Here is a 3,715-nt window from a genome sequence, read left to right on the forward strand (position 1 = left end):
ACCCACAATGTTCATACGAGATCCCAGGTGTGATTGGCAGGTGTGATTGGCAGAAAGAGCTTCAAGCTCATCATGCATGGCAGCCTTCCAACCAGGATGGCATAAGGCAGATTTGATAGTGCGTGGTTCAGTGGGCAGAGCAGGGGAGATGCGAGCGGCATGAAAGTCAAGGTACTTGGGGTTAGGCCGAGTAATCCCATGTTTGGATCTAGTCTGCATAGAATGAAGGTTGGGGAGATCATTAGTAGGTGGGGACGAAGGCACAGGAGAGATACCTGGGACTGTATGATTAGTAGCAGATGTAGAAACTTCTGAGGAAGAGGAATCCTCTGCAACTGGTTGGGTCTTGTCGATGAGAGATGTAGAGGGAGCCATATCATCAAAAGGGCTAGGACTGAGGGTGGGTTCACACGTGTTTGTGTGGGCTGGCTCACCTAAAGTAGGTTGTGAGCTGTCCACATCTAAAGACTAGTCCACAGCATCACAAGAGCCATGACTGGGGCTATTAGAAACGTCAAAATTGGGCTGGCCACATTTAGAGCATTGTTCAAGTCATCATATGAACCATGGCTGGTGCTGGGCCCACAAATGGGTGTATGGGTTGGTACATGGCTAGTGTTGACTGTGGAGGGCTGAGATACCCACTTCAGATTGCAAACTGTCCATATCAAAAGAGGATTGAGGGGCTGTGTCTGGAGAAATAGTGTCTACAGGGGGAATTTCACTAGCTGGAGTTGGTGAAGTCACCCAATCACTAAAGGCGCAAAGCTCCCCCTGAATGGGAGCATCATCATAGAGACAACTGGGCTTCGTAAAGGGTAGTACCTTCTCATCAAAAACAATGTGGCGTGAGATATAGATCCGGCCAGTAGGAGGATAGAGACACTTGTAGCCTTTGTGTTTGGTGCTATAGCCAATAAAAACACAAGGCAATGATTTTGGAGAAAGTTTGTCATGCCGATAATCACCAAGGTACGGGAAGCATTTACAGCCAAATACCCGAAATGTGGAGTAGTCTGGATGTTTCCCAAAGAGCCAGAAGAAAGGAGAATCCATGTCAAGATGAGGTGAGGGCAATCTGTTAATTAGGAATGCGGCAGTAGAGAAGCATTCTACCCAAAAACGTGATGGCAAGCGTGCATGGAACATCATAGTAAGCCCAAGTTCAGTAATATGTCGATGCTTGCGCTCGGCAGTTCCAATTTGTTCGGGAGTTTTTGGGCAAGCAAACTGATGGCGGATGCCAAGGTTGACCAAGTAACTTGCAAGGCTACCATCATTAAATTCCCCACCTTCATCACTTTGAAAGATTCAAATTTTAGCATCAAACTGACATGTAACAAATTTCTGAAAATGAACAAAGCATTCAAAGAAATCAGATTTGCGGCGCATAGGATAGAACCATGAAAATCTAGTGCAGTCATCAATAAACACAGCATAGAACCGAAATTGTTCTTTTGATCTCACGGGAGCAGGACCCCACAAATCGCAATGCACTTTATCAAATGGTGATGTTATTGATTCATCAACAGATAGAAAGGGTAGTCTACAGGACTTTCCCATTTGACAACTAGTACAGATCTCGGATATTTTATTTTTGAAATCAAAAGAGATAAGTTTCCTATGCCGCAAATGATCAACAATCCGCTGTTGGGGATGTCCAAGTCGCTGATGCCAACCTTTGCCATTTATCCTCCTAAACCGATGTGAAAAGAAAACTGTTGAGCCTCCATCAAGAGCATACAGACCACCGCGTCTACTGCCCATAGCTACTATTTTGTTGGTTGTCCTGTCCTTAATCACAAATCCATCCCCATCAAGTTCAAAGAGAATGGGATAATCAGATGTAAGCTTACTAACAGATAATAAATCTTTCTTAATATCTGGAACAAGTAAGACATTCTTTAATTTAAGGGATGAGGAACCAGAACCGATGGTAGCTTGCCCAATATAGGTAATAGGAAGACTATCTCCATTTCCAACCATTACTCCATTTGTGCCATGATAGGGGGTAAGAGAGTGTAAGTTACCTAGATCACCCGTAATGTGGTCTGTAGCACCAGTGTCAGGAAACTAGTGGAGTCTTGAGTATCGGCCAGCTTCATGGCTGCAAGTGCTTGAGGAATATCATTTGGGGTGAAGGCATGATTGAAGCGGTTGAAGCAGGTGAGGGCTGTGTGGTTTCGCTTGTTGCAGATCTGACAAGTGGGTTGTTCTTCTTTATTGTTGCCTGGGTGCGCAACAGATGTGGGATTCTTGGCCACATATGTAGAGTTGGAATTTTGAGATTTTGACCCAAAAAATTGGCCTTGTGTAAAGCCTTTTCCTTTTGAATTAAAGTGGGTGGGACCCATCCTTTTCTTATCTTTATAATTGTTGGTGTGAGTACGTTGACGCACAAAAGCCATCTGATGGGTAGAAGCATTGGCATCATCTAGCTTGAACCTTTGAGTATGTGCTTCCAAAAGAATAAGAACTTCTTCATAAGGAGGAATTGGTGGCCTGAGCATGGTGGTAGTGAACATCTCATACCCCTTGCCAAGGCCACTAAGTAGCCAAAAGGTCTTCTTGTGATCTGGGACTGATTTCCCAATTCCAGCAAGATCATCACACACGGTTTTAAACCGTTGTAGATAGTCTTGCAGTGGAGCGGATCCACGTTGAATTGTGGTGAGCCGCTTCTTAAGTTCAAGGTGACGATCATTTGAGACTCGGGCAAAAGCATGCACCAATGCATTCCAAACTTCTACCGAGGTGTCGAGTCCCACTACAATGCCAAGAACATCTTCGGATAGCGTAGCAATCAGCCATCCTTTAACCAAGCGATCAGTCCGACGCCATTGAAGAAACATCGGATTTGGATCTTGGGTATCCGACGCCTCTGACGTTTTTGGATCTTGGGTATCTGATGTTAGGTACTTGGAAGGTGCCTTTGTCTCACCTATGAGAAATCCTTGTAAGTCATAGCTTTCAAGAATATTGAGCATTTAGGTTTTCCATCTCAAAAAATTGGTGGCATTGAGGCGAAGTGACACAAAATTAGTGACATTTTGTGTCACTGGGTAAGGGTATGGTTCAGTCGTGGTGGAAGATTTGGTGGAGGGCGACATTTTGGAAAAAAAAAAAAAAAAAAGTTGCATATGGAGTTGATATTGTTGCAGGGGAAGAAGGGAAGTGTATACTCTCTGTTGTGCAAATTTATTTAACTCGCAAGTGCACGAATCGATTGTAGTTTAATGGATTGCAAGTGCGAGGTCGATCCCACAGAGAATTGTATTTTTGAAAGAGCAATTTATATCTAAACTAATTAAATCCTAATCTAGTTCCAAAAGGGTTTTGATTTTTGAGTTTTAAAAATTAAAGGATAAACATAAACTAAATAAAATAAGTAAATCTAAGGATAAAGGTACTAAGGTTTGGGAATTCACACTCACCAAATTATAACAACATACTTTATGTTCATCAATATTAATCCGAAGTTCTCACAAATTAAATCATAGATATGTTTTACTATGCTTCAAAGAATTAATCAAAATCATCCCATGTATCCATTCATTGACCAAATCACAAAAGGAATCCAAATTCAATTGAAACACTAGATGTATCCGTAGAACAAATCACAAGGGATATCCAATTTTTATGAGTTAAAAGCTAAGCAATCAATCATATGAAATTATCTCAAATCATCACATGTATCCTTGAATCACAAGAGATA

General features: G+C 42.2%; 1 protein-coding gene across 1 annotated transcript; it reads right to left on the bottom strand.

Moving 5' to 3' along the window:
* Positions 1-2,030: 2,030 nt before the first annotated feature.
* Positions 2,031-2,987, bottom strand: LOC148583335 (uncharacterized). The gene has a single exon (XM_088511367.1). It carries the CDS (start codon positions 2,985-2,987, stop codon positions 2,031-2,033), a length of 957 nt encoding a protein of 318 aa, XP_088367493.1.
* Between the last annotated feature and the right edge of the window lie 728 nt (positions 2,988-3,715).

This window comes from Corylus avellana, chromosome 10 (genome assembly GCF_965113065.1).
Source record: "Corylus avellana chromosome 10, dhCorAvel1.hap1.2, whole genome shotgun sequence".
In the NCBI taxonomy this organism is placed as follows: Eukaryota; Viridiplantae; Streptophyta; class Magnoliopsida; order Fagales; family Betulaceae; genus Corylus; species Corylus avellana.